The sequence below is a fragment of the Betta splendens genome, chromosome 4, assembly GCF_900634795.4.
Source record: "Betta splendens chromosome 4, fBetSpl5.4, whole genome shotgun sequence".
In the NCBI taxonomy this organism is placed as follows: domain Eukaryota; kingdom Metazoa; phylum Chordata; class Actinopteri; order Anabantiformes; family Osphronemidae; genus Betta; species Betta splendens.
In genome coordinates, this window is record NC_040884.2 from 25,050,096 (window position 1) to 25,078,088 (window position 27,993).

The window sequence follows — 27,993 nt, forward strand, 5'->3', positions numbered from 1 at the left end:
ATTTTGATGTTGAGGAGAGCAGGGATAAGCACCTATGTGATGCAGGCCAGGACACTACAGTGCATGGACCCTGGTAGAGTTTCCATATTGTTTCAGTATTTCTGCGTTAATGTTGTGACTTGTGGCTTTTGTAGAATTTCATGATCCCAGGTGTGTAGCTATAGAATGTCTGTCTGAGCTGAGGTGTCTAGAATCACACATCCTGCAACAAACTCCCACATAGCTTCTCTACTCACAGTTTCCTTCATTGTCTTCAATGATGGAACATATTTTTGAAGAATAGTAATTAAATGAAGTGAGTGTCATGTTGCTCCACCGACCACGCCCCCAGCCTCTGTCCCCGCCCACTTCCTGGTTTGAACGGCAGATCGTTTCTTCCTGGGTCGTCTCACCTCCTGTAATCTGTTCGTCTGACGTCTTCATTATCCTGCTTCTTGTCTCGCTTTTTGAACCTGTGGGTGTGTTTTCCTCTCTAAATATCTGGTGTTATCTTTGCCAGCCCACTTTAAATTTAAATATTTAATTTAAGATGCATGCCAGGTCTGCTGACCTGTAAAGTTCTTTTTAGATATTATTTGTTGTATGTCATTCTTACTGTTTCATTCCTTTATTTTGAAACTTCTACATCCTGTCCCTCAGTTGTCCTAATTTTATAGCTCATTTTTAAATTATTGTTTTTTTATCTGTGTCCGGTTTCTACTCCATGAACGACTCACTTTGTCCGACCTTCACCTCTACCTCTCAGCTACGATAACTAAAATGTTTGGTTTCCTGTTTTGCGTGTGTCCTGGTGATTGTAGTCTACTTGGGTCGTGCCATGGACCTTGCTGGTCCAGACTCTTGGTTCCATCCCTCTGCTATGGTGAGTTATTGTCATGACCTGGTGTTTAATGCCGAGCTTTGCCCATTTTAGGCTACTGGATATTTTTCACTTGTGTCGTTTGGCTTCATTTGTGCACGTGTACATAAAGTTTCTTTTTTACTTTACTTTTCATGTAGCTGCTCAGCTTCCATTTTGGCCTCATCTATTCCCAATAAACCTCTGGACTCCCTTCAGCTGTCTTGCCTTTCAAACTCCCAGTCTGTCTCCCAGATCAGCCGTCATGTGCCCCATTTCAGTACTTTACTTCCCATCAGCCATTTAGACTATATATATATTTTTTTCTCCTATTGCCCAGTGTTTGTTTACTCATCTCTTTTTAGATCGACATCTGCTGATTAACTCGCTACCAATCATAGTTTTTCATACTGTAGCTTTATGTTCTTAATCTATAATCTTAATCTTAATCTATAATTTTTGTGTTCAGAATGAAATGAATTGACTAATCTTCTGTCAGTGCTGATGATTGCTGCTTATAAAGAAGTTATGGGACATTGTTTGTTTGCATTAGTTCCTAGCATGACCAGCGTTGGTGATACATCATTTCTAAAGCTTTTCTATCAATAACCAATTAGTCCAACTGTAAAATGTTTATTTGGTGGTCAGCGGATGTGTCTGAGCTTCTTTGTGCCAGCAGGTCTGACTGTTTACTTGGCCAAAAGCAAGACTGGCTCAGCACCGCTGGGCAAAAAGCCAGCAACCTGCTGCACCCTGGGGTGAAAATCATAGAAGGCAACAGATGCCAAATAGGAGAAAGGTGCTGCAGCGCTTCTGACCTCGTGCGAGACATGTCCTCTAAAGTAAGACCTTCCCTTTTTCAAGACCACAAACCGTGGTCTGCACAACCACATGGCCACCTCACCATCGTTATCTCTGCTAATAGTTTCTGGGTTCTTTGGCTGCACCACTTTTCAAATGACTGTGCTCACAATACTGTAATAATGTAATTATTTTAATCTTTGGTAAGATATAGGTGACATTGTCCGAAGCGTACTGGAATGTTTAGAAGTTATTACAGCCACACTATGGGAAAAGATGACTTTATCTGCCCACATAGAAAACAAAGACATTACATATACATGCCTCAGTGTTTCCATGTAGTGGGTTGGAGCCCACCGTTTGTTAGAACAGTGCAATCTCCGTCCTAAATGGAACATGGTAATTTATATGTATCGTCAGTGTGCCCAGTTAACATGTATATCTGGTGAGGGGAACAAAGTCTGGTCCCACTGACTGTGTCACTAAGCATGAAGCAGACGTGTTACTTCAGCATGTGAAGCGTGCCTGCGCTTGGAGCTAAGCTCCACCACAGCATGACACCAGCTCCTCCCTGCTTCAGACAAACCCGCCATCCACCAACATGCTGGTTGAAAGCAGAAATATAAAATGGGTTGACATGTTACCAGTAGTGACTGGTTTAGAGCAGTTATTGTCATCGATCGGCTGAGCCTCATGCTCAGTGTGGTCTGAACCGTCCAACGCGTCATTAACCCACTTGGTGGCTGAATGGTCACGTCAGTGGTACAAACGTCTGACCCGTGTGTCTATATACAGTAAAAAGGCGGGTTTCACTGTGTGAATAATTAGTCTCCTGAAGCAAGCGCGGTGACCTGAAATCACTGACTCCTGTGGTCTACTTTAAGAACCCACATCTGAAAATCTACTCGACTTTTGTTGCTCACCATTATGTTCAGGTGCGAGCGAGGCAGCGTCACCTTCTGTGAACTTAAATGAAAATAATGCGGGTTTAAATTGGGTTCCTCTTTTGGCTGTAGTGAAAATGACCATTCAGTGCAGAGCTGTTAAAGCCCGCTGAACGTGGTTTGCAACTTCTGTTGAAATGACTGTGTTAGTGGGATTATTTGACAACAAAAACATCTCTAGAACCTGACTGGCCGCTCGCTCGCCCGCTCAGTCAGACGTGCATCGTCTTGGCTCCGAGTGGCGTCTGTTTGCTCCGATGGGGACCTTTCGAGGCAGGGCTGAGCGCGACAGCGGCTCCAGACCAGGGAGCTGCTGCTCCTCGTCTGAGGCGGTGCCGGTGGGAATGGGCTTCAGGGAGGCCGCGGCATGGGCTTGCAGCAGGTTTCGGGGGAAGGGCTTAAGGAGGCCGGAGCTCGCGCCCCCGGATGGATTCAAGTACGAGTAGCCTGGCGTGGTGTGTAGGGCGTAAGCAGGCAGCAGCAGAGGCTGGGAGCTGTGGCGGCTGGACGCCACAGACGAGTCCCTGCAGCCCCAGTAGTAGTCCCTCGGCAGAGGCGGGCGGTGGGGGCCGGGGGCCGGGACGGCCTGCGTGCCGCTGCTGAAGTGATGCTGCAGTTGGTTGCTCTGAGCCGCGAACGCTGCCGGGTGGATCAGGCCGAAGTGGAGCTTGATGGCCATTAATTCGGCGCTGAGCCGGGCGTTTTCCTCCTTCAGCGCCACGAAGTGGGACTCCAGCACGTAGTCGTTCATCCGTCTCTTCTCCCGGGACCGCTTGGCCGCCTCGTTGTTCTTGCGGCGCTTCTCCCAGTAGAGGGCGTCCTTCTTCTCCTCGGGGATGAACTCCCTCTTGCGACGGGCGCCCTTCCTCACCGGGTCGCCCTCCACCTGAACGCCGCGGCCCTCGTGAAAGCGCAGCGACATGGACTGCATGGTCGAAGGAAGCGCTCCACAGCAGACTGCGACCTGAAATGAACAGCCATAGAGCGGATGGTTTGATGAGTCATGTGAGTACTTTCGTGCGGTATTAGCCGATTTGCATTTTCACTTTACTGTTTGGTTTAGCTGATAAGACCGCGGGGCTGCAGCCACAGATGTATAGCAAGGGTCGTCTCAGATGCTGGTGGTTCTCACCTAGTGGGGGGAAATGAAAAGTGATTAACAGACTCTTACCGTAGAACAAATCGCTGGTGAATATGGGTTTGGATCCGATTACACCCATTGTGCTGTGTTCTGTACCCACTTACCAACAGTCCTAATCAATGTGAATGAACTCATTTAGTTTTAGGTATGAATCGCGTTTTACTGTGACAAACACTGTCATGTTGAATGCATCGTAATTGTCTGTGCATTCAGAACAGGGTTTATGCAATAGTTTGGTAAAATAGATGACGTTTCATGTTGTTGTTGCCGCGTGGCAGGCTATTGTGTGGATTAATGTGTTGCACTGCACCGTGTTTACAGGAGTGAACCTACAGGAACCGGCCTTTCGGGCCAGACGGGGGTGACGTGTGGGCGGTCTGCCTACGCTTTTATGCTTCAGCAGCTGCGTCGCCTGACTGGCAGACAGACCTCTCCCCCTCTGTTGAGACCCAGCACCTTTGAGACATCATAAATTAGTATTTATAGAGCGATTGGGCGCGTCAGGTGTTGGATAGAATACAACTATGCAAAGGAGCTGTAGGCCCACTTTTCACAGCTCGGTCTTGCACCTCCGACACTCAATACGCCCTCTTACTGAATCAATGTCACCTCCTACCTGTCTACACCACATGAGAAAATAATACCGGAAACTCTAAGTAGCTAAAGAGGAATGTGGATCTCTGTTATATAACAGATCAGTGCTGTTTGGTGATACTGGGCTGAATTGGTGGTTCTGGAGCTGGTTCTAGCTCCACCTGACCCCACCGGAATGAACTGATGATGAAAGTTAATATTGTCTATAACAAATCAGGTACACAGAAGTCAAATTGTGTTGTCACCATGAGATCTTCCTGCTGAGACCCTCTCTGTTCATTACTATCCAGTAAGTTGAGCAGCTTGTCAGAGCCGACGAGCGTTTGTCCATTTCAGTGCGAAGCAGAAGACACAAACAGGAAGATGCTTTGAATGATCAGAGTGAGAGGATCGCTGGCAGCCCTTCTTTCATTCGCGTGGGTTTGTGGGTGGTTTCATGGGAAGCTGTGCAAGGAGGACGAACACTGTTGTAACCACAGCAGCTCTCTGCATGTGTGATCATACGCAGCAACGCACTCACTCACACGTTGAGTTTACACTCGCGCCTTTTGAGCCATTGATGTTTCCCTCACGCCTTGTGCCTTGCAGCCAGCGCTACAGCAGACGAGCTGATTTCTAATCAGACACAACCATATACTTTTAATCCGCATGCCACATGACATGTCATTGAAGCATGCAGTAAATAAACACAAACTTACAAACAACACTTTCACGTATGCGAAACGTAAGCACAATCTCTGATTTTACAGTTCGTACTGTGTACTTTTTTTGCATCCACGCATTCTCGCTGGCTTCATTGTCTCGTGGAGTCAGAGCCAGAGACATCAAAAACGTTTTCAAAGAGGCCAAACACCCTGTGTGTGGTGGTGAGAAGAGCAGGTTAAAAATATTCTACCCTGTGCCCAACGCGAACACGGACCTGAGGCCCAAGCGTTTGTAGTGCGTGTGTGTGTGTGTGTGTGTGTGTGTGTGTGTGTGTGTGTGTGTGTGTGTGTGTGTGTGTGTGTGTGTGTGTGTCCTTGCGGTTACATCGAAGTGGGGCCCAAAATTCCTATGGCTGGGCCCCACAACTTTAAAGGCCTTTCTGAGGGTCAGGATGTGATTTTAGGGCTGAGGTTAGAATTGATTAGAGCAAAGATTAGACGTCTGCCTTTATTTGTGATGGTTAGTGTTGGGGTAAGGGGCTAGGGAAGGCATTATGTCAATGGTGGGGCCCCACTTTTATAGCACCGCAAGGGTGTGTGTGTGTGTGTGTGTGTGTGTGTGTGTGTGTGTGTGTGTGTGTGTGTGTGTGTGTGTGTGTGAGACACGCAGGTTTATATACTCCAAAAATAAAAGCAAGAACAGGAAGGCGGGCGATAATCAAACAGGGAGATGGCGAGAGAAAACACAAGAAGGTTCCTGAGTGAGGCCTGTTCTCCTCTGCTGCACACTGGCACCTGTTTGTATTGACTAATTATAGCCAGACGGCTTTTTAGTAAAACGCTCTGAGACTTCTTCTTTTGGTGTGTAAGCGCTTTTCATGCAGCCGGCCAATAAACGGTTCAGTCCATACTTAAATATACCACCGCATGTTCATCGTTTGGACGAACTGGAGCGAGTGAATGTCTCAAGGGGCAAACAGAAGGCTTTGCTACAGTTCTTCTACAGCACAAATTACTCAATCACTGATAATAGTTTTGAAGAATATGCACGGAAACCAACATTTCAACAGTCTTCATAGAGAACACGGCCATCAGCAGCCCTGACCTCTGGCTATGAACTCGATCAGAGGAGTAGGTTGTGGAAAAGCACAGATTCTCAACCTATGGTTTTCTGTTGGACCGAAGTCAGCTGCTGGTCCAACACTAAAAGAATAAAAGCCAGGTACACTATGTGGTGATTTTTCTGGAAACGACATCGTGTGCAGAACATTTTATCTCTTTGCTTAGTTGTGTGTAATGTCGGACATCTACAAAGTTTTATCCTCCTGTACATGTTTGTAAAATCAAAGGTAAGGTAACTTTCTCTGCTCTGCAGCAACTATTCAAGCTTTCAAATTAAAATTTGCTACTTCTTCTATTTAGTGCTGTTATATTTATACTTTTTTGTCACCAAAGACCAAATATAAACGTGTACATTTACCTTTGAGTGAATCTGGAAAATATGTGATTTATGATCCTAAGGATCAAATGTGATGTGGTACGTCTTCTTCCAGTACAGTGTCGGTGATATGATTATTATTTATACATAAAGCTGAAAACCTGTTGTTCTCATGACAACACTTAAATAAAAATCACCTTCAAACTCACGCTCTCCTGCAAACTAAGGTACCGTAACACTTCCTCTTCCTCATTCAATTCTACTAACACCAGTGAAACTTTCAGGTAATACATTATTTGCCAGTGATTTTATTTTGACGTATATAAATGCATAAGTGTGGCTACTTACAGGAAGACTGCCGAGTTATCAAAATCAACGATGATCAACACCAATCTGCTACTGCGTCGCAGCAGCACTCGCACAAGATTCTCATAGTGATGCATGTTTATCACAAACACCTCCTGCCATCGTCTCCTCCGTCTACCTGCTCTCCACACATGATCCACTCTATTCTGAACACATAAATCAGCTTGAGACCTTACCTTCACCTACTGTGAGTCCACTGCCGCCGAGGTCCTACTGTATCTCAGATATCTCTCACCCGGTAATAGTTCACAGTTTAGATCAGTGAGCCCTCCTTGAGTCTGTTACAATCTGGGGAGCGTCATGATGTCTTGTTGCTTTCGCTCCTGTCTTCTTTGCGTTCTCTCACCTTGTATGTGTTGCTTTCCTGTCCTCTGTCTTTAACTCTGTCCACGTCTGTAGAGTCACATGAAGACTGCCTGACTGCCTCCCTTGAACTCTGCTGCTGCGGTGTTGGTGGCTTGCCCACACAAGGGTCTTCCCTGTATGATTGTGCTCTCATTTGCTTTGTGTGTTATATGCCAAAAGTGCACAGCATGTCCCCTCAGCACTACAATATAAGGTGCCACTACTTTAAGTAACACATCTTAGTGCAGTTTTTTGTCTTTCGTTGTTGTATTTGCAGGTGTGTGACCACTTCGCCGTGTGTGTTAACCATGCACACATTTCTTTACCAACACCTACATGTACCTGCTGCCTCTTCCCAGAAAAATGCTCAAGTATTATTAGTAGTAAAAAGCAGAAGCAAGTAGCAAACAGAGCTTATCACTGTAGTTCTGCGCTCCTCAGAAGTTGACTGCGAAGCGTAACTGAGAAGATTTATTGAAGTGACTAAAAATGTTCCTGTGAGTGTTAAATCATTGGCACCTTCGATTCACCGAAAGAAAAAGAGAAGCGTTTGTCATCCATCAGTATAGAAGCTGCACTGAGTAATACTTGCTGCAGACATCGCCTACATGAATGTATGTGAGGTCCCATGTATTTAAAGAACAGTCACATGAAGAAGAGACACTAAGGTGGTTAATGTACCGTACTGTACCATGTAATGTTAATGTAGCACCAACGGTCACTTCTACTCAGAGCTGCATTTAGATTTGTTTTTTTGTCCTTCCGTCAAATGTGGGGAGTAAATTAAAAAAAAGTACCAAATTGCGATTGTGACATTGAGGTGGACAGTATTTGAACTATGACAGAGTTTGACACCTCCTTGAAACCGTCCGTTTGAGAACGCCGCTCCACGTTTACTTACTTTCTCTCGACCTTTGCACACCTTGCACTGCACTTGTACAGAAACACTGACCTGCAGGTCTGACTCGTGCAGCCGCCATGTCTAACCTCTCCCACTAGTTGTGTTGTGACGCCCTCTGCTGTCTCCTCTGTTACTATGCCAACACAGATCTTTGCCGGTATTTAACGAGAGCCGATAATGAATCCACTTTGAAAAAGTGCAAAAACCTAAACTAATCAGAACGAGGCATTATAGTCTGTAGAAGACTGACATTAGATATTTTCCTATGAAAAGAATTTTGAAAGAAAAAGAGGTTGAGCAGCTGAACCCGCTGCCATAATTCGCGTGGTATTAGTTTATTTCATTTGATTTATTTTCGCGTAATTGGAGCCTTTAAAAACATATTTCTAACAATGCAGTTAAAAGGACGTTTGTTTATTTAGAGGCTACCTCTATCACGGACACTGGCGAAAACTGAAATAAGCTACAAAAACAATGAAACATTTTGATCCTTTTTAAACTTTTAATAACAGTAAACAAATTTCAAGTGTCCCGTAATACATACAAAAATATTTTAAGCTCAATATGTTTAAGCTGACTAATTAAAACTTTTATTAATTCAATAAAACAATCGATTCTAAATGACACAATTAAAGATGACTAATCCGAATCTTTGCCGTCGACGTTCAACCATTTGAGCTGTTTTTGTTTTATTGAATAGTTAAAAAAAAGAAAAAAATCCGCATACAACCAAAGCCCGACGCACGTGGACGGTGATGCCTTACACAGTTGCAGGTTTACAAGACGGTTCAACGTTTGGTTTTCCATTGACCCGACGTCTGCTGGGAAATACCAAGCCAACAGGCGCAAAGTTTCGTTGGCGCAGTTGAAAATTCACAGTCATGAAGTTGTCTCCTATCGTCTCTATTACATCCCAAATCACACAATAAAAGCCTGTCGTTGCTTTTCGTGGCTTTTACCGCGTGGTTTGTTAGATTGTAATTAAAAGATCACTCATCAAAATGAAATAAAGCTGCAGTTGACGTGATTGATGGGTCCCTGAAAGCACAGATACGTGCGTGCAATGCAACCGCTGTCTCTCTTTTATCACTAACTCATCAAAACCACCGAAAGTCGCACATTATTTATACGGTGTATGGGATGCGGGCGTCTAGCTGCCGCTCTCACAACACATATACCGCGGCCAAAAGTAAAAAATCTTTTTAATTTGTGATTGTTGAAATACCACCATCAGCGCCGTTTTTGTTCTTTCCGACCGGTCTAACTGTCCTCTTAACGTCTCTCGGGACTGAGCTGGGACATCCCTACCGGTGCGTCTCCGAACCGGCTCTTCTCCCCCCTCAGAGTGTCAGCCTCCGTGCCCAGACCCTGGGCCTGTCTGTCCTGGATGCAGAGCGGCAGGCACGGGTAGACGGCCGGTGGTGGCAGGTAGGAGGACCGCCAGGGCAGCAGAAGGTTGTTGTACACTGCCGAGGGATTCACGCGGGGCACCAGCCAATTCTGGGGTTGGTACGGCAGGTGGGGGGGGTGAGGGAGCGCGTCGGGTGCAGACAGAATCCCTCTGATGGAGGACAGGGGACTGGAGAACTGGTTGCTGGAGGTGGGGAAGTCGTCGCTGGAGGAGACCTGCCTCTGCGCATCCATCTCTGCCTCCGCAGACTTTCTCCCCGCCATCGCCGTTTGAGGAGGGGGGGCGTGGGGCCCGGAGAGAGGCCAGGACTGCTGCCTGCCACCAGTCTGAGGACTCAGCGGATGGAAACCACCGGCACCTCGAAGTGAGCTAAAGCCGGGGATCTTGGTCTCCAACGGGGAGCCGGCTGTTTCGCGTTGCCTCCGTGCCAGCGCAGAGGCCGGGATGCTCCTGCTGCTGCCCCAGAGTCCTGCGTGCAACAGGGCAGGGCCGTGCGTGGGTCTAGGCGAGGGCAAGGTGGAAGCTGCGCAGGCGGCGACTTTGCTCTTTTCTGCGCTCAGGCTGCTGTGGTACTGGAGGCTGAGCACGCGCGCGCGCAGCTGCGCGTTCTCCTCGCTGAGAGCCAACAGCTGGCTCTCCAGCATCAGGTCGTTGAGCCGCCTCTTCTCCCTGGATCGCTTGGCCGCCTCGTTGTTCTTGCGCCGCTTGTCCCAGTAGCTGGAGTCCTTCTTGTCGGCGGGGATCATTTCTCGTTTGCGGCGCCGGGTCGGGCTCATGTGGCTGCTGCAGGCCCGCAAGCCCAGCAGGCGCCGGGCCAGCAGGGATGAGCGCGTCACCGGCAGCAAGAAGCCGCGCTCGGGATCGGAGTCCTTGTAGCCGCTGCTCTCCGCCGAGGAGCTCTCGGCACCGGCGGGGCTGCTCGGGTTGGACATGTTACCAGACTGCGAGAAAATCAAAGTGTTAACGCACACAGCCACAGTTTTATAACAAGTCTGTCTGTCATCTGATTCTAAAGCCGCAACATTTTACATGAGGCAACATTAACATTTCAGTTGAAGTAATAATAATAAATTTTAGTTCAACAATCACTAAACAATTCATTCGTTTTACCATTTGTCAATAAAGTATTCTACTTTTTATTTACTTTCAGCTAAAGTAAGTTGTTACTTTTTCTGCAACTTTCTTTTTATGCAGGTATAGATTTGCCAACAAACAGTAGTAATAACAAATAAACGAGACAGTAGCTTAATTAATTAAACCAATCAACGAGTCATCTGCCAGACTGCTCAAATCTGACAGTTTAACACAACCTTAGTCGCCGCACTGACCTGGATGAGGAGATGGCACCTGTGGGGTGATTCGCGAGTTTGCTGCAGTTCTGCAGGAGCGAACGGCGTCACACACACGATTTACTGTATTTTTTACAAGTTAGGTTTGTGGGTGTTGCCGTGTTTTCCTCTCGAAGGCTGCGCGTACCTGTCATCACCATCAGCGGTGCTGGGGAACGCACATGTACTGTACGCATGCAGCCGTGCGCCTCAGTCCCCACACCGTCGGTTTCAGGGTGTGAAAACTGATCAGGCGAGTTCACTTGGAGAGCGGAAGTCCAAGACAACAGTGTGGTCACAAATAACCAACCAGGTGATACTGAAATGAGTCACTTTGGATCAGGCGCCCTACTTACTGCTCTTTAGCCTGCTCCACATCGATGGTTACAGCGCAGACCTGCGTAAAGGCGAGTTGAAGCAGCAGCAGGTTTCTACAATAAAGATACAACCTCTGAACAGTGGTTTGAAAGTGAAAACAATTACTCAACGAACGTTTAAATTCGCAAGGAATATATTTAATTAATCAATAATTAATTAACAGCAAACTGTGACAAACGTTAAAATGAGGTAACGCAATGAATTCATGAATTGCTTTTTTGTATTTATCATAACAATCTCTACCATTAATCTGGGGATAGAGAGGAAACACTGAATGATGATTTGGTGAAAGTGCACAGTGCATTGAAACTGTCTGAATTGGAAATTTGTGGTTTGCACTTCTGAAATGGAAAATGTGGAAATTACCAACAGCTGAAGTCGGTTTGTGCCCACTGTCTTCCTATGCACGTCTTCCAATGGAGGAAGTTCAGTCAGCAACACTTTCTGAACTGTAATGTAATTGCCACTGAAACGCTTCGTTAGAGACCTGCTTGCAAAAGACCCAGAGAGAGACGGAGAATACAGCACCTGCACATGACTCAGTACAGAAGGTACGTCACGCGTCTCCTCAGGTGGCTGCTCAACGCTGAGTCTACAGTTTCAAGGCAGCGCTTTGTACCAACTTCATGTTTCTCTCAGCAAAGAAGAACTTAAGAATTGGAACCTGGGGGTCAAATCTAAAGTTGTGATTAGACTCAATGTCTCCTGTATAATAGTGTTTTTTTTTAAAGAGATGCTCTAAAATATTAAAGACAATAAAAAACCCAAATAAAATTATGTATTCATTCATGTGTGCTGCCCATGAAAGGGTGATACTGCAGCTCTCCTCCTCCACTTCCATCCGTTAAACCAAGCGTAGCGTGACATGATGACGTTGAGACGGAATGATTGACTCTGCTGTCGGCCTGAAGTTTTCATGTGGCAGAATGTATTGTTAGAACCATCCTATTCTCTCCCACTGCTGTTATTAACACTGGTTTGAATGACGTGTTTTACTGAACACTGAGCAGGGGCCTGATTGGCCACGTTCCTTCTCTCTGGGTACAGAATGTACAGACAGTTAACTGAACACAGTGGCTGTCTGTGCTGCACCTTAAACTACAGGAGTAGACAGGATAATAATAATAAGGTCCATCCATCCGTCCGTCCGTCCGTCCGTCCGTCCGTCCATCCATCCATCCATCCATCCATCCATCCATCCATCCATCCATCCATCCATCCATCCATCCATCCATCCATCCATCCATCCATCCATCCATCCATCCATCCATCCATCCATCCCTCCATCCATCCATCCATCCATCCACCCTTCATCTAACCCTCGTACTGTCTTGCAGGTGCGAGTGAGCAGCTGTCGCAGGTGACGTACCGGCAGCTTTTACCACCAGCTGGTGAGGACACCTGTTCTGAACACTGAGCATCAGAACCATAACAGCAGCCCACGCTGCACTGTGAGATGACGCCGCGGTGAGCTAAGCGTGGGGGCTGTCCAGGACACCGGGGGGAATGTCCACTGAGCCACCGGCTCTGTGTTGGTAGAAAACTCCAGCAGATTTCTGTCTGACTCACTGTGACCACACGGGCCACAGGCTGCTCCTCCAGCTCTCGGCTGCTCTTGCAGCAAAGAAGATCCTCGCCAGGTTTTTGACGAGGCAGCAACCGGCGACTGCATCGATTCTTGACAACTATAGTCTGAAGTTTGTGATGAAAAGTCCAAAAAGGCGCGTGCACAGGAAACGCAGACCTAACACTTCCCCCGTAGCAACGAGGGGAACTCGTATCCACGCAGCTGATGTTAAACGATGATGCTTCGCTCACATCGTGACTCTTGTTGCACTGTACTGGTTGCATCTGCTCCTTTCGCTGCTGATTTACTGGCACCGTCCTTGGGAATATGCACAGAAGCCCCATGTGGTGTATGAAAATGGTGGGCATGCATAATGTTTACCACTGCCACCCCCTCGTTGCGTTGCAGCACCCACATCCTGAATGCATGTTGCAAACAATGTCTTTATTGTGAGCGATATAATGTCTGATTCAGAGCTAATAGGCAGATAATGAACACCTGGCTGGTGTTTACTGTCTGATTGAGACACCTCACCATATTACAGCATTAGCCATATTTTTCGTTTCATGTACACCCAAGTGAGCCTGTTGTTCATTTCCACCAGTTTCTAGTGTAATTATGTCACTAAAGTATTGAAGTTCAGTTTAAAGCCACTGGTTTTATGAGACAGAACTAGTTTCATTTTTGTCCTACTCTTTTGTGTGTCATTGTTTTTTCTTTAGTTTGAGGTCATGTGTCACAATTTGGGGACGATTAGACTAAAGATGTTGCGGTATGATGATTGATATTGATCATAGTTCTAGTAACTGTTTCAAAGTTAGGTTTCTGTTTTCAGAGAGGTAAAACATAGGTGTTCCATGTTAATGTGTTTTTAGTTGAGCCAAATTTTCTGAGTAGGACTGGGCTCAGACTGTGTGTGTGTGTGTGTGTGTGTGTGTGCGTGTGTGTGTGTGTGTGTGTGTGTGTGTGTGTGTGTGTGTGTCTTTGTCACGCTGCCTGGCCTCTCACTGTGCCCTGGTGAGTATTTATGGCAGGGGAAGGATGTATGTGCACAAGTAACGACGTATAACCTCACCGGCAGCTTCAAAATAGACTGAAAGAAAAGCAAGACGCTCCTTGGAAACCTGTGAAATGTGCTGCCACTATACATGGACTACGGCTCCAACAGTAGAGAGACTGATTAAGCCAGGTCAAATGGCCCAGGTCCAAAATTCTAACCTGCCCACTGTCAGATAAAAGTGCACCGGTGCTCTTCCTGGGACATTTTCCAGTCATAACTTTTGGCACTTGTGCAGCCACAAAACAAACTTTTCGTAACTTGTTCTTACTCATATTGACTCGTTCTTTGCCGCATTCTGAAACTCAACTACAGGAACAGCTTGGCGAGTGTGACTCATGGGCTTGTTGTTGCTTTTGGGCCTCAGACGTATTAGGCTCCGTTTAATAGCAGGATGGACTCACGTTTGCTTCCCTCTGGACTCGGCTTTTAGCGTAAGCGCTGGTTGAAATGAGGTTAAAGGTCACGGAGTCGCCGACATGTTGTTGCGCTAATTATGTAAAATTAGCTTCCCCTCCGTAGGTTGAACACACAGCCTGAGGAACGTGAGGCCGAGCCGTTGTTGGGTTGTGCTGCAGTACGAGGTACGTTCTCCACAGAACCACACGCTCTCACCAGTACTCTCTGAACCACAGGCTTATCATTGCTGACAGGTTTGAATGCACCCACACCGCTTCTTGAAGAAAGTGATAGCCCCAGGTGACTCATCATTGGGGTTTAGTCTAATCACTTTGTTCCTGTAAACTTTGATGTTGTTATGTCACCCCCACTCTCCACACACACATAGACACACACTCGCACCCCCTCAACAACCACCCCCCTCCCCAAACCTCACACCATGCTCTACTTTCAGCAGGCTGTTGTCTTCGGTGCACACAGAGTCCACTTCTATGGAAATACCGTTGCTTTGCTTTGGCTCCATCTTAACCTAGTTAACTTCTGCTTTCATGTCATGTGAAACCTTATTTATTTAAAAAGAGGCCTGTTGTGCGATTGTTGGGGCTGCCGTCTGCTGGCCTCATTCCCGCTCCTGAACTCACAGCTGAGCTGCTGCTAACCGCTTTACAGGAAGTTGAGCCTCAGCGAGCATGGAGGGGAATCGCCGCCTCGCTGCGAAGCCATGCTGCGAGTTTGCACTGAAACATAGCCTTTCCCACACCCCCCCCCCCCCCCAGGCCTGGGGACAGGAGTGGCCTGAGGGGTCACGCGCTGCCGAGATCATGCGAGATACAGAATAGGGGAAGAAACATGTTCACAGGTCGCACGTAGTGGCACCTCGTCATTGTCAAAGGTGTGACATTAAGCGCCCGTTGGGGATGTTTGCAGGCCTATGGTTGTAATCATCAGCTCAATTATGTAGCTGCAGAAAAAGCAGAATTGATATTTTAAATTAAGCAACTGTATAATTAAGCAACCGTAAGAGGATACATGTTTCACAGTTTGCTCATATTTCTACTTTGCATGGAACAAATTGAGGAAGTTCAACTTGTCATCCTCACCTTTCGTGCGTATGTTTTTCTGCCCTTTCTCACCGTCTTTTATTGCTGTGGTAACAATGTGATACTTGAAATAAATGACATCTTTGTCTGTGACTCATGTCCACTTTAAAAATACAAAAGCTTGGTACCTGGTATATTAGTAATATTAGATCGTGAAGGCTCCCACACTCATACGCATGCTTTGCCTATTTTACATTCTCATAGTTCCTCCAGGCTGGTGACTTAATCTATATATTTAATTTTTATAATGTCAGATATGATCACACGCACATTCAATAATGTTGCAACTTGCATCCTAATGCTACGAATGTTTTAGACGTGCAATATTTGACTTGTTTGTTTATTTTGGGTTAATTCACTTTTATCTTATTTCATTTTGTGACACAGGCTGATGATGATTTACAATAATCTGGATGCAGGTTACTCATCTCTCGCTCAAAAATGTTTAGGGGATCATTCTATAAGGCCTTACAGACGAAGCTGCGCTGTGTGAGGTTAGACAGCCACAATGGGCAACGGTTAAACTGTAGTGAAAAGCCTGGCCTAATGACTGTCTGTCAGTCTGTCTGCCTGTTGTTTTTTTTTTGGTGGAGGCTTGAGAGCACCCGTGCCACACATCACCCTAACCACTCTGCTGCACAGCCAGCTGTAAAAATAGATAGGAAAGATTGCCCCAGATATGTGCACGCACTCACACAAACACCCATGGATGACATAAAATACGCACATCCTCAGGTGTCGATGTGTGGCCTTTGTGGGGACAACCTCACTTACATGGGGAAAAGAGACGAGAAAGAGATATGAAACCACAAATAGATGCAACTGACATTAGGCGCATGTCGAACTTATAAACTCACTCAACTGCCTTTTGCTGAAACGTGCCATTGTTTGCGAATTGACCCCTCTTGACCTTCATCTGCAGTTGGTGCTCGTCTCCACCAGGTGGCATTAGATTCATGAAGGAGAAAGTGTGGTCAGACTTAACCCCAAGTTAAAATTTAGTGTGAAGGAAACCGGCCCAGTTAAATCATTGGCTGAACGGCTGTGAGATGCTGGAACAATTGTTTGAGGATTTATGATTGAAATCCAAAATTAGACTGAATTGAAGCCACATTTTACTGTAGATTAGCATATTAAGATACAGTAAGTTGTCACATTGGTCACATTGTTATTTAGGCCAGAATCATTTGAATTAAAACAGCAAGATTTATTTAACCTAAAATTACATTATACAACACTTTTTTTTCCGGTCCCCTTGATGTTTTTTCAGTTTTACTTCTAGAACTTGTCAGAACCAACCAACCGAGCTGGCTAATTGAGAGCTGGAGCTCAGTGGTGACTTTGCACGCTCTGTCTGAATGCAAAGCTTTAGTGCTTTCGCATTCCTGTAAACTAATACTCCCACAGTCGCTGCAGTGTGGAGGCAACGTTGCCATAAAGCCAGGGTGCCTTTCTGGGACGCTGAAGTTATGAAATCGCATCGGCCCGACTGAAATCTTTCTGGTTCACGTTTGTGGTCTGTTAACCAAGTAAAAACCTCTAGTTACACTTCATCTGCGCTAAATGTCAGCGTGATCTGTTGGTGCCGCTCGGGCCCCGGAGCCCCTCCTCCACCGCTCGTTCTCCTCTCAGCTCGGCTTGTGTGGGGAATACAATGGACTCACCTGGGAGCGAGCGAGGGGCGAGGCCGGTGCAGGAGGAGGGGGCCGGCGGCGCAGGTGCTCGCCATGTAAAGCAGCTGCCGAGCGCCTGTGAAGACAGCCATGTTGTGGACCTAACTGCTGTCAGCCGAGATTCTGATTGATGGCTCGGCCGGCGCACCTGGCTCCAAGGGCAACGCGGAGCTCAAGGACTGCACCGGCAACCAGCGCAGGTGAAGGTGTGTCTCTATGTGCTGTGTTAGTCACTATTTATTTACTATTTACACATAGGTTTAATGCAGTCCCAGTTCTTGTCACCCTCACAGGTTTGATGCGCATGTGTGGGGTTTCCCATGCAGCTTTCAGCAGAGGTTCTCAATGCACCACCGTGAGACAAACCAGCCCAGGGTCTCCTTAAGTTCCAGGTTGAAGCAGGTATGAACATAGTTAAGGTCTGGGCCGCTCCATGATGAGCACGGTGGCGGTGGGTTGAGTGACTGTACATTTAATTACGTTTCATAGCACTACAAAGGCCAATCTGCTCCTTGTCTCACTAGAACAACTGTCTGCAGCGACATGGACAAAGATAGCGTTGAGTCCGGTATGATTTCACTAACATCTGTCACGTTATAGCCTCATTTTGTGTGTTTGGCAGATCCTGCCTTGCTCATACAGTCCTGTATATATCACGTTACAGCTAGTTCAAGGCTCTGAATAGTTTGACGTAACGACCCCTCTGAGAAGTGGAGTGTCTGTTGTCTGCCCATGAGCAGTAGACGGGCTATAAATGCCTTGGTCCAAAGCGAGTGTGATGTGTGTCTGACAGGCCTCACATGGGAGGTGAGGGCAAACAGCCGCCGCCACCACGCGCAGAAGAGATCCTTTCTGTGCTTCCACTGGGGCCGATACGCGGTGAGTCAGTAACCATGCGCGCCCTCCCTCCTCCCGGGACCCTGACCCCTTTCGGCGCGCCGCTGTGTCGAGACACAGGTTAATGTGTTGGTACATCTTTTTCCCCTGTTGCTTCTGTCTCACTGTGTTGCCGCTCTCGCCGGTTGTCAGGACAATGTGGTGCGCAGCTACAAGTACTCCCCCCTGACGTTCCTCCCGCTGACGCTGTTCGAGCAGTTCCAGCGAGCGGCCAACCTCTACTTCCTGCTCATACTGGTTTTGCAGGTCAGATGCTGGCGACGAAGTCAAACAACAACAAACAGACAAAACGTATAGTGTGTGGCTACATTTGAGAAAACATAAACACTAAGGCAGCTACATGCGAAATCATCTAGTAACAAATCAAAAACATATGACAAAGCAGTAAATGCTTAACTACTGACTCTGCTGCAGCTGCTGCCCCGAACCTCCTTTATGAAAAAACTTGCTTTGAATATGTGGAATGAATTTGCAATGTTGTCATAATCCTTCATGCTCGACTTGGACCCGTCCACTAGGAGACGACAGCAGCCTGACAGTCGTTTTTTGAAGGCTCCAATTTGTTAATGGTGGCTCACTGGCCTTCTGTGTGTTTGTGTGCATGCACCGTGCTCTCCAGTGTGTCCCGTCATCTCGTCCATTCCCTGGTACATCACCATCATCCCCCTGGTGACCGTGCTGTCTGTGCGCGGCGCCAAAGACCTCTCCAACGACATGGTGAGCTCCAAGCGCTGATCGCAAACGCAAACACGGGACTCTGCCGCTGTCTTCTCTCCTTCATTGTCCTCATTGACTCCTCGTCCTCTTCTCATTGACGAAACCAGTCATCCCAGTAGCATTAATTTTCCCTCCTATCATTAAAGCTTTTCCTTTTAAATGCAGGCGCGATGTTTTGCATGGAGAATTCGCTGGTTAAGTGCATCACTGAGTTACGGTCGTTAACAGCTCTGGGTGAAACGCTTGCTTGACCCCTCTCTATTGACTAATCATTTAGTGGAGGATGTAAATCTCCCAGCTGGTGTCACTGTAGAGCCTCGTAATGGCGTTCCTCCTTTCTCTTCCCAACCTTTCATGGCCACCCTCATTCCCTCTCGCACGCTCTCCGTCCATCGCTCTCTCCCTCCATCCTCGTCACCCTTTTGAATCTTTCTCTCGCTTTTCTTTTTCTTTTTTCTTGTCTCGTCTTGACCGCCTCTACCTCTCACTCAGGCGAGGAGACGCAGCGACTCGAAGATTAATTCCCGGCCGTGTGACATTCTGACGTCCCGGAGGTGAGGACAAAGGCAGCGGGTTATTCTCCCAGGATTGCACTGCTCCAGTTTCAAACGTCTCTCTAATGAAGCTCTAATGAAGTGTGAACAAGTGAATCCCTGGATGGTCCCTTTGTCCATTAGAGTCTCGTCTTCCACACCTTTCGGGAGAACTAGAACCAATTTCATGAGCACGTCTTCCCCTGTTTCATTTTTAGCACTAAAGAATATCATTTCAGTTAAATGACAGGAATGTTTTTCCGGTGTAGTATTAGTATATTAGAAGAACAGATTTAACATTATTTTTTTATTATATAAACTATTTATAAAATATTTTATATTATATTTTACATCTGTTTGTCTTCAGTTTCACCACAGCCCAGTGGAGGGACATACGCGTGGGAGACATTCTGCGGATCCATAAGGACCAAATTATTTCTGTGAGATGTTCAGTTTATTAAAAAAAGTTTATTATTATTATTATTAAGTATGGCACGGACCTGCATTAATTATGCAGATATATCTACATAAACCCGAGTAATGGAACATTTTTTTGTGTCTTTTAATTAACAATAATTTTAGCATTTTTTTTTATGCTGATGTGTATATATACTTTTTCCTTTTTCTTCTCAGGCAGATCTTCTTCTCCTTTGTAGCTCAGAGCCTCACAGCCTGTGTTACGTGGAGACAGCGGACATCGACGGGTAAAGACCCTCCGTTCACTCCTATTTATACCTCGTTCCAGTCAGTTATGACTGAATGAAGTCAAACTTGACATGAATGTGTAATGGTTCTATGCCCAGTGTCATTAGCTGTGTGTGTTCATGTGTGCGTGCAGAGAGACCAACCTTAAGTACCGCCAGGCCCTCAGCGCCACACACATTGAGCTGAACTCTTCCCCTTCAGAGGAGGCTCTCGCTGCCTTTGACGGTGAATAATAAAATTGAACTGAGCCTATTTACAATAGGCCGCGAGTGTCAAAGGGATCATGTCACTATATGCCCACTGCAGGTGTGGTGCGCTGCGAGGAGCCCAACAATCGCCTGTACACGTTTCGAGGCCACTTGCACTGGAAAGATGAGTCTCACCCGCTGGACAGCGACCACATCCTCCTGAGGGGAACCGTCCTACGCAACACAGACCTGGCCTACGGCCTGGTCATATACACCGGTACACGCAGAGGACTTCAATCAGTTCAGGCTCAGGTTTATTGTGTATGGATTGGTCCCTAACACTTTGTGTGCCTGACAGACACGCAGTAAGTGAGTGTTGATAAAATGGGTACGAGCTGCGCTCACTGGTCTGTCGCCACCAGTGCCCTGCAGAGATACGCTCCATGATGAGAGGAACACGAACACGCCTGCTGCAGATTGTTGTGTTTCCAGGTGGACCTGTCCTCACTTCACCTTCGACTCTGGCCTTCTCTGGCTTCAATGACAAATTTTATTATGCAGAACTCCTTATTCTGCTAATTATGGACCGTACTTAACTCATCCAGGAGTGGATCTCTTAACATCTGGCAGATTACAGGTTCCTCCTGTCCTTTAAGTGATCATTGATCGGAAATTACTGGGCCAGGCAGAGGTGTCATAGATTTCCTAGCTATGACCCTGGTAAAGCAGATCAATAGATCAGAACCTTCCAGAGATGGGTTTTATACCATTCATCAGAGCCTGGCTGTTGGTATGACCCCAATTCCTTCTGATTGTAACTCCTAACACTCCACACACACAGCCTACTCTAAAATAAGAATGATGGAGGTTGATTTATTGTCGTAGGACTAAGTTCAAATCCATCCCCCGTCCTTGAACAGTTTGAAGATCCAGTTTTGTCATTTTTCGACATGCAGCTCGGTGTCCTTCAGTAGTTCATGTAAGACCGAGACAACATCACTGGAAAACATAATGTGATATTTTATTGATTGCTGTGAGGGAAATTCTCTCTTCCCCCTGACATCTCTGCACAGGGGTCAGATCCCCCCCGGAGCTGGTAGCGATTCAGCATCCTGCTCAAGGGCACATCAGTAGAGGCCTGCTGACACGAGGGCTTGAACTCTCACCCTCTGGTTGCAGGATGGTCCTTCGTCGGCCAAGTCGCTGCAGCAACAGCACCTAACATGTGTTGTGCTCTGTGCCAGGCGCCGACACGAAGATTTTGAGAAACTCCGGCAAACTGAAGCTGAAGAGGACTCGAACGGAGGAAGTTTTCAACGGAGTGGTGATCGGGGTGAGTGGGTGAAGGGCAGGTGGCGACAGGCGCGGGGCACTTTGCCGAGTTGCTGTTAAGAGCGCGTGTCTCCACTCTGGATCTCCAGATAGTCCTGTCCGTGTTGCTGGCGGTGCTGTTTCTTGCCATTGGCAACGGAGTGTTCGCGAGTCGGGTCATGAGCCAGACGTGGGCTCTCTCCGCTCTGGTGATTAATGGCAATCCAGTCTACAGCGCGTTCCTCGTCTCCTGGAGCTACATCATCCTGCTCAGCCCTGCCATGCCCATAGCCCTTTACATCACGTCCGTACCCAGCACCACCACACACTCCCGCTGCTGTTGTGCGTTCACTACTCCACGTTCACCATGCGTGCGTCCGCAGGTTCGAGGTGATCCACACCATCCACAGCCTGTTTATTGGCTGGGACATAGAGATGTATTGGCAGCAGACGGACAGCCCGGCCCAGGCCCGGAACACCTCGCTCAACGAGGAGCTGGGCCAAGTGGGGTTCCTGCTGAGTGACAAAACTGGGACGCTGACCCAGAACCGCCTGCTTTTCAGACAGTGCTGTATAGGCGGCGAAATCTACGGTAACCACACGACATATAAATACAATAAAACAGGATTGTTTCATGATTCCTAGCTTTGACTGCATGAATGCAAATAATAGTTTGCCATGTTTTCCAACCAAGTTGTTCGTCTAATGGAGGCAATAATCTGCTGCCTAAATATTAATTTATGAGCGACAAGCTGTTAATGACTAGAGAGCCAGTTGTTCCCAGTGGCTTCCAGTGGAACAAAGATCTGTCTGGAGATTTGTCCTTTGAGAGTGTGTTGATGAGGCAACAGGGGGCGCCCAGCATGCTTCTGTTCAACAGCGACACCGCCTTCTTTAATGCCGTTAAATGTAGTGATTCATCTGCTTCCACAGGTGACGCGTCAGTCAGAGCAGAGGACGTTGAGGTATTTATTCCCTTTGATCATTTTGCAGTCAGTCTCTTGCCATTTGCAGCGTTCATGTGCCTGTGTGCCCGCAGCCCATGGACCTCGGCTGGAACCCGTACTCCTGCGGCGGCCTGATGATGTCGGCGCCCGGCCTGGTGGAGAAGCTCCGGCGACGGCAGTGTCCGCTGAGCGGGGAGTTCTTCCGAGCCCTGTCGCTGTGTCACACTGTGATGGCCGAGTGGAGGGAAGGTGAGCTGGGTTTGCGGCGCCTCGGGCGGAGGATGCGGCCCTGTCAGCTGTTACTGCTGCCCCGCAGAGACTCCGGTTTACCAGGCCTCGTCCCCGGATGAGATGGCTCTGGTCGGTGCGGCCCGTGAGCTGGGATGGGCCTTCCTCTCCAGGACCAGAGACTTCATCGTGGTGTCCGAGCTGGGAGTGACGCGCCAGTATCAGCTTCTGGCTCTGCTGGACTTCACCAGCAAAAGGAGACGCATGTCTGTACTGGGTGAGAGTTTTACTGTATGTAATTGTTTACAATTACACTTTTGCCAAGTTGCCCTATTTTCTTTCTCTACTGTACATGTATCCTTATGGGTTTTCTGTTGTTTTCCAGTTCGGGAGCCTGAGGGTGGGTTAAAGCTGTACTGTAAAGGGGCAGACATAGTGATCCTGGAGAGACTGCAGAGGGACACTCCATATCAGGAAAGGACAGAACGAGCCCTAGAGGTAGAATCTCTATTGAATCAGAACAAGTGTGCTTTGCTGTACTAAGCTTAGCATCTACATGCAGCTGTATGGGTAGAAATACTTAGCCTGTCATTACAGTATATAAAAGTTCTAAAACACGCTAGAACTACTATCTTGCCTGCAAACAAACTTTATGCATTAAACTCATACTCTATAACGTGTTAGTGACATTTGTTCTCCTAGTTTCACTAACCCTCATGAAAAAAAAAATGAATGCCTTATTAATGTTCGTGCTTTAGGTTTACTTATGCTGACATATGAAAATGTCCAGCATTCACTCCTCAGATTTACTGTACTTTCATGAACATGCTGTAAGTACAATAACAAATATGTTGCATTAGTATAACAATTATATTAATATTTATATCCATACTACATGACAGCTACTTGGAAAATACAGCTGGACTAATGTACTGTTGATGACATAAACCTACCGACCTATTTATTCATTTAGGACAAATAAAACGCATTAAATGTATTTTGATGTTTAAAATGCTGCCAGTATAAATTGCAATTTGTGTTCAACTGTCTGAAGGTTGTCTAAGGTCCATTACTCCGTGATCAATAATCAGTATAATTTTCAAAAAATAAATTGCATAAGTCATCCCTTGTTTGGTCCTGAGATAGCTGAGCAATGCATGAACAGCTGCAATGTTTATCTTGTGTTTCCTGTGTCGATCCTTCAGTCGTGCCTGAAAGACCACTGAGCAATGTGCAGCCTATGAAATTACACCTTAACTTATCTTCTGTCAGCTGTTTGCCCAGGCCAGTCTGAGGACTTTGTGCATTGCAGTTCGATCTGTCCCCGAGGCATCATGGGAGCAATGGAGGAAAGCTCTGGCCCAGTCTGTTGCCATGGTGACCTGTGACCGCGAGGCACTGCTGGAAAAGCTATATGATGAGATGGAGAGGGAGCTACAGGTGGGCTCCTCGTGCATGTGATGGTATATGACGCCTGTCAAATGTCCATGGAAGCCAATCATTCACAGCATGAGCGGCACAGAAACATCCTATTATATACAAATAAAGCGTGGAGCAAAAGCTGTTGTCTTTTTACTACTTCTATATTAGTATGCAGTAAACAAAACATGCCATGTGCTTTGCTCTGTAGTTTGTGGGGGTGACTGCTATAGAGGATCGCCTTCAGGATGGCGTTCCTGAGACCGTGTCTCTGCTTCAACAAGCTGGAATTAAAATCTGGGTCCTGACTGGGGACAAAAAAGGTAAAATGAGACACACAAAGCTCATTTCCGCAACTTCAGTTCATTCTTTTTCCGCTCTGACCTGATTGTTTGCTTCTTTGCTCTAGAAACGGCGGTGAACATTGGCTACTCCTGCAAACTCCTGGATCCAGATACCAAACTGCTGGAATGGCAGGAGCTGAGGTTCGCGCTGATAAACGCACACCAGCGCACGCACGTTAGCGCTCGCTCATTGACCGTGGTATCTTTGCCTGTGCAGACAGATTCTCCAGTGCCCAGACCCGGGGGCCAGTTTCTTCAAGGCCACGCAGTCAGAGGTGTGGGCTGTGGACAACAAGACGACGAGAGCAAAGACCGCCGTGGTCCTCACGGGCCCCGAGCTGGTAAACATGCAGGAAATGTGTCGGCTCCTGTAGCTATGTCAATGAAGGCTTTGGCTTCTTACATGAATATTGCCTTAATGGAGCTGTTTGATGTCGGACCTCAGGCAGAGTTTGAGCAGAGGCCAGAGTGGGGGGCTAAGTTCATGAGCCTGGCCATGCAGTGCCAGTCGGTGCTGTGCTGCCGCGTAACGCCCGGCCAGAAGGCAGAGGTCGTCACGCTGGTCCGGAAACACACCAGCGCCATCACCATGTCCATCGGGGACGGCGCCAACGACGTGAACATGATCAAGAGTGAGTACGGCGGCGACAGTGTGCGTCAGTGTGTATTGTTCGCTCCGTTCCATCCTCACGCCCTGTGTTGTGAAGCGGCCCACGTGGGCGTGGGCATCGCCGGGCTGGAGGGAGGCCAGTCGGTCCAGAACGCAGACTTCGCCCTGTCCCAGTTCCGCTTCCTGCGGCGGCTGCTGCTGGTTCACGGGCGCTGGTCGTACCAGCGCATTTCGCTCTTCCTGCGCTACTTCCTGTTTAAGACGTGTGGGTTTGCTCTCGTGCACGTCTGGTTTGGGTTCTTCAATGGCTTCAGTGCTCAGGTTAGACACACGTGACCCTGAGACGGACTGACGTTACATATGCTGTGCACTGACCCCACGCTTGTTTCCCTGTTGTAGCCTCTGTACGAGACGTGGTTTATTGCTCTCTACACTGTCTTTTACACATCCTCCCCAATTTTGTGTCTAGCCGTCTTTGAACAGGTGAGACTCCTTAGAATACATTCTTTAATCAGACGAACACGTCTGTGGTAACCTGCCCCATCGGTCGCAGGACGTGAGCGCTGAGACCAGCCTGACTCGGCCGGAGCTGTACAGGTCGGGTCAGAGGCAGCAGCTCTCCAGCGTTCGCATGCTGTGCATGGCTCTGCTGTACGCGGTCTACTCCTCGCTGGTGCTCTTCTTCATCCCCGCTGGGGTTTTCTTCGACACCGCCCTCGACTACCAGACCATGGCGGTCACTGTCTCCATGGCGGCCACGTTCACCGCCACTATTGAGGTCAGCGTCACACTAGAGAGATGTTGTGTAAAATCACCATAAGGACTCAGTGTCAGTCACCATGCTTTTCCAACTGCGTTGTGTCTCTCTGACTGTCAGATTATTCTTCTGACCAAACACTGGACCAAGTACAACGTCGCAGCTGCGTGTGTCTCTGTGGCGATGATGTTCATCTGCACCAGGATCACTCACAATGCGCGTCTGTTTCAGAGGTCACCGGTCGACTACAACTTCATCGGTACCTTCCCGCTTTATTCCTGTCTGTCTCCTGAGTGACACCTCTCTCCTCTTCTGACCGTGGCCGTTTTTACCTGCTGAGGTGATGGTTGCATGGTTCCGTTTGTGTGCTCAGGTGTGTCCGATCAGGCCTTCGCGGATCCCGTCGTGTGGCTCACGGCTCTGCTCACTGCCTGGGCAGCCGTTCTGCCCTCGGTCACTGCCCGCGCCGCCATCGTCATCGCCTCCCTCCACGACAAACACAAGGTGAGACGTTTCTACATTGTCCAGATCCTCATGGACATCGTGCTGAGGCAGACAGTTGGCGCTCACTGTCCTCTGGTTGTGTTCAGGTCCACAGCGTCTCCCGTCAGCCGGTGGAGCTCAGGTCCCACTTCACAAGAGGCTCGTCTCTCCGCCGCTCGTCGTACGCCGTGTCCCAGGGGCCTGGACCCGGGCGCCTCATTAGCTCAGGAAACTGCATCCGTAGCGCGGCGCCTAAGGAGGCGACTGCAAGGACCAAACCCACTGACTCACCTCATAAACCTGCCAAACCTGCACACGAAGAAGAGCTAGGACGGGAAAATATCTAATCTTATACTGTATGTGGTCGTAGCGTAGGATTGAACCAGTGTATGTTTGATTTTGTCTTAGCAGAGCTACTGTTTTATAATAAAGTAACTAAATATATACTGTATATTATACTCTATAAATAATGTTTATTGCCAGCACATAGACATTTTGCCAATAAATATGCTGAGGACAGAAGAGGATCAAACCAAACGCAATAAACAAACAGAAGTGCTTTGTTTTACAATCGTTTTATTTGTTAATTTATTTCAAAACACGCAATTTTACCCATATTATCCTTTTAAGTTTTTATTTTTCTGTAACAGTTATTACTCAGATTTTTTTCCTTTCAAAAGTTTCAACTGGAGTGAAACTAAAAGTCCTCCACAGGCTCTCCGGCTTCTGCAGTGGGAGGAGGGAAAAGAGGCTTTCTGACCAGACGTTGTGAGTGGGACTTTACACCAGCGTGTGTGTGTGTGTGTGTGTGTGCGCGCGTGTGTGTGGGTCTGCGTGCGTGTTTAAGTGCATTCGGTGGAATGTCTACACGGCCAGTAAATCACAGGACCCGTAGAGCAACCCAGACAGCTGGACGTGGTCTTTGTAGCCAGATTGTCGTACCTCTACTTTCATCTTTGGTTTAAGCAAACACTCTTAAAGGCAGACTCACCCTCTCCAGCATGTGTCTGTTTGTGTGTCTGTCCGAGTGCAATATAAGCCACCGTCTCCAGACGACTTTGTAAACTTAAGTAAGTACAATGTAAGCGTCCTTGCATTGATTGTGGCCCTTCCTTGGCGCTGGAGGCAAAGACGGTCGAACACTGTAAAAACGATGGAGCCATGATTGGGGAGGATCGGCTTGCGAACGTCAACACGGACTCCGTTTTGACGTCAGTGGCAGTTTGGGGCTTCCATGTAAAGCAGTGTGACATCAGTGTAGCGAAGGTCGGGGGGTGCTGTAGTGCTCTTGCCTCCCCAGCCACTCTCTACTGTACCCTGCGTGACTGGGGTTTGCATGTGGGAACGGGGGCGAGACGCGGGGGTCAACATGTGAGGCTCTAAATGTCCGGGGGAGATGTGGGGAGGGGGAGGGTTGTACACTCTGACCCAGCAGCAACGATTAAGATTGGGGGGGTCAGGTGTTTGCATAGTTCTCTGTGCAAAAGCCACCAACCGGAGCCATTTTTTTTAATTCCTCGCGGCTGGTTACATCATCATTAGATTAGCAGGACATCGTGGCGGGTGATGGGACGTATGATGTTTGCACCACAGCTCTTTCGCTGTGTTCTTTTGACCTCCCGCGGTGTCAGGAGAGTGAACGGTGACGAGGAGGGAAAATGGTGAATGGGTTTTGTGTTGGAGGTGAGTGTGTGCGTGTTTGTGTGCGTGTGTGTGTGTGGGATTTGACAGGCGGACGTATCGACGCGTGATGGTGGGGCAGTCGTTTGGCAGTCGGGCACTACAACACAGTGTGTCGTCTAAATACAGAGAGCGTCTTTTCCCTTGATTTTATTCCTTCATCCCTTCCTCCTCCCCACTGGCCTGCCCTCTCTCTACCTTTTATCTTGTTTTGAAACTGATTGTCTTCTACCATCACAAAGACACTTG

The 27,993-nt window shown here is 47.6% G+C and overlaps 3 protein-coding genes and 1 long non-coding RNA gene across 6 annotated transcripts; 2 read left to right on the forward strand and 2 right to left on the reverse strand.

Moving 5' to 3' along the window:
* Window positions 1-1,811: 1,811 nt before the first annotated feature.
* nfil3-4 (nuclear factor, interleukin 3 regulated, member 4) lies at window positions 1,812-7,131 on the reverse strand. Of its 2 annotated transcripts, XM_029149261.3 has the most exons (3): window positions 6,943-7,131; window positions 3,635-3,715; window positions 1,812-3,547 (listed from the first exon to the last, which is right to left on the reverse strand). In XM_029149261.3, the coding sequence occupies exon 3, from the start codon at window positions 3,512-3,514 to the stop codon at window positions 2,792-2,794; it is 723 nt and encodes a 240-aa protein (XP_029005094.1). In that variant the 5' UTR covers window positions 3,515-3,547; window positions 3,635-3,715; window positions 6,943-7,131; the 3' UTR covers window positions 1,812-2,791. The 2 variants fall into 2 exon arrangements, with proteins under 2 accessions (XP_029005094.1, XP_055364221.1); XM_055508246.1 differs by having other exon boundaries at window positions 1,812-3,715.
* Window positions 7,132-8,306: 1,175 nt separating this feature from the next.
* si:dkey-172o19.2 (nuclear factor interleukin-3-regulated protein) lies at window positions 8,307-10,896 on the reverse strand. The gene has a single exon (XM_029145594.3). It carries the CDS (start codon window positions 10,353-10,355, stop codon window positions 9,285-9,287), a length of 1,071 nt encoding a protein of 356 aa, XP_029001427.1. The 5' UTR covers window positions 10,356-10,896; the 3' UTR covers window positions 8,307-9,284.
* A 5,927-nt stretch (window positions 10,897-16,823) lies between these two features.
* On the forward strand, window positions 16,824-18,202 carry LOC129604019 (uncharacterized). Of its 2 annotated transcripts, none has more exons than XR_008694544.1 (5): window positions 16,824-17,131; window positions 17,201-17,327; window positions 17,450-17,493; window positions 17,719-17,804; window positions 17,955-18,202. It is a non-coding gene; the product is annotated as an uncharacterized LOC129604019 (long non-coding RNA). The 2 variants fall into 2 exon arrangements; XR_008694545.1 differs by having other exon boundaries at window positions 17,219-17,327.
* Window positions 18,203-18,403: 201 nt separating this feature from the next.
* Window positions 18,404-26,515, forward strand: atp8b3 (ATPase phospholipid transporting 8B3). Its single transcript, XM_055507645.1, has 24 exons — window positions 18,404-18,539; window positions 19,032-19,093; window positions 19,440-19,512; window positions 19,706-19,776; window positions 19,911-20,002; window positions 20,084-20,277; window positions 21,197-21,298; window positions 21,387-21,580; window positions 21,660-21,868; window positions 22,015-22,241; window positions 22,316-22,472; window positions 22,540-22,728; window positions 22,837-22,949; window positions 23,724-23,891; window positions 24,082-24,193; window positions 24,280-24,355; window positions 24,432-24,555; window positions 24,660-24,846; window positions 24,922-25,145; window positions 25,224-25,307; window positions 25,378-25,602; window positions 25,702-25,840; window positions 25,955-26,085; window positions 26,172-26,515. Exons 1-24 carry the CDS (start codon window positions 18,537-18,539, stop codon window positions 26,409-26,411), a joined length of 3,396 nt encoding a protein of 1,131 aa, XP_055363620.1. The 5' UTR covers window positions 18,404-18,536; the 3' UTR covers window positions 26,412-26,515.
* The last annotated feature ends 1,478 nt before the right edge of the window (window positions 26,516-27,993 follow it).